Raw genomic sequence first — 2,095 nt, 5'->3', positions numbered from 1 at the left:
ACCTGGGTTTATTCCTGCTTCTATTTACGACACTTTTGTGATATGCTGTTTATTACAGCTCATAAAACACAGTTCACATCAGGCTAGAGTTTCTGCAGGAAGTCAAACAATGCATTGTTTTCAGTCACATTCTGTTGTTGTTTCTTTTTTAGTTTAAACAAGATGGAACTGATTTGTTCAAAGCGTTGGAGTGGGGAAAGAAATACCCTAATGCTTTTCCATTGTGGTTTGGCCCCTTTCTTTGCTTGCTCAGCATTCATCATCCAGATTATGTAAAAACCATACTAACATCAGCAGGTGTGTGTCTTTGATCTTCACTTTCTGTTGCAGTTAAGCAGCTAAAGTTGTCATTTTGCAGTCCTATACCAGATTCATTGTAGCATCTAACAGTTGATCTAACAAAGCTTTTATTTCTCTTCCTCCCAACAGAACCAAAGGATGAATTTATATATTCTTTTCTCGTGCCTTGGATTGGTAAGATTTTTTTGTTTTTTGTACATATTTTTTCTCCCCTTATGGCAGGGTTATTTATTAAGCTGTGTTACTCACTAACACTTACAATGTCTGACTTTGTTTTTAGGAGATGGTTTGTTAGTGTCAAACGGAAAGAAATGGTTTCGCCACAGAAGACTCTTGACTCCAGGTTTCCATTATGATGTTTTAAAACCYTACGTGCAGCTGATGTCACAGTCTGCTAAAACGATGCTGGTATGTGAATACAAATCCGGACGGTGTAATTTACTATTCATAACAATTTAACATGTTACAAAGGATGTAAAAATCTAAATTGTTCAGWTTAATACAGTGTTTTTATGTCCTTTGCAAAGATGCAATGTTTGTTTTCTCGTTGTTTCCAGGACAAATGGGAAAGTTATGCAAAGACCAATGAGACTTTTGAATTATTTGAGCACGTGAGCCTTATGACGCTTGACACCATCCTGCAGTGTGCGTTTAGCTGCAAAAGCAACTGTCAGACAGAGGGGTGAGTTTATGTAAACCTGTYGCAATTCACAATTCGACTTCCTGTTTTCTCTACTGCTTCAGATTAAAATCAAATCTCCAGTCACAAGCAAAGGAAATGTAGCTCTTAATGTTGTTGTTAATGTTCTCCTCTTTCCCATGTCAGGGGAACAAATGCGTACATCAAAGCAGTGTATGAGCTCAGCGATCTTGTTAGCCTCCGGAAGAGGACGTTTCCATACCACAGCAACCTCATTTTCTACCTCAGCCCACATGGTTTCAGATACAGGAAGGCCTGCAAAGTGGCTCATAGTCATACAGGTAAACTAACTCCACCCAGCTGATGTGAACAGTTTGTAATTTGTGGAACGCAAGAGCTAAAACTTTAAAATTTATTTTAAAGCGGAAGTTGTAAAAAAGCGAAAAGAAGCACTAAAGGAAGAGACGGAACTTGGTCGCATACAGGCCAACAGATACTTGGATTTTCTGGACATCCTTCTCTTTACGAGGGTACGTTATGTGATATCGATGCTGACCCTGGATTTCACAAAACTACACCTTTTTTTTGTTCACTTTTTGTAAGGACAACGCTCAATATTTTTTGAGGCATTAAACTGAAAATACTCGACTGAAAATGTTTCAAAATTGTAGAAATGATTATTGCAAAAGAAACCCCCCAAGTGTTGTGCCAAACTCTSGAAAATCAAAAGACAGAGTTGAAGCAAACTAGTCAAAATAACAAGTTGAAACAACACATAAAAAAGAATTGCAAAAACTTGATAACAGATAAGATATGAGATAAAATTAAGTCATAATGCTAACGCCAGCAGAAGATGGCCTACAGTTATCCCTGTAACTTTATTATGCAGGTCAATGGTGAACAAAACAATGGCAGCTGCAGTCATTTTTGTCTTCTGAGCAACAAGCTAAAAGACAAATCTTTGAGTATAAATAAATTGGATAAAACTGGATTTTTTTTAAATTATTTTTTTATTGTAATCCTGGTCTTTTTTTAATCTTCCTGAGCTTTTTTGTCACAGTGAAGAATAAAGCCGTTGTGGCGGCCTGCCAGCTGGACCTTATTAGTTGTGAAATGAAGCAAGTCAAAGATTCTCAGTCCATACATACATATATC

The 2,095-nt window shown here is 37.1% G+C and overlaps 1 protein-coding gene across 1 annotated transcript in view; it reads left to right on the top strand.

The window, feature by feature from the left end:
- Positions 1 to 1,470, top strand: part of LOC106532610 (cytochrome P450 4B1) — a gene marked incomplete at its 3' end in the record, with an annotated part of 5,496 nt that extends 4,026 nt beyond the window's left edge. The window contains 6 exon segments of the mRNA XM_014028716.1: positions 153 to 297; positions 430 to 474; positions 581 to 708; positions 858 to 982; positions 1,127 to 1,281; positions 1,364 to 1,470. Of these exon segments, the coding sequence (XP_013884170.1) occupies positions 153 to 297; positions 430 to 474; positions 581 to 708; positions 858 to 982; positions 1,127 to 1,281; positions 1,364 to 1,470 (705 nt within the window).
- Positions 1,471 to 2,095: the final 625 nt, after the last annotated feature.

Source organism: Austrofundulus limnaeus, unplaced genomic scaffold (genome assembly GCF_001266775.1).
Source record: "Austrofundulus limnaeus strain Quisiro unplaced genomic scaffold, Austrofundulus_limnaeus-1.0 Scaffold801, whole genome shotgun sequence".
Classification (NCBI taxonomy): Eukaryota; Metazoa; Chordata; class Actinopteri; order Cyprinodontiformes; family Rivulidae; genus Austrofundulus; species Austrofundulus limnaeus.
The sequence above is the reverse complement of the archived record's forward strand: the minus strand, read 5'-3'. Positions and strand labels throughout refer to the sequence as shown.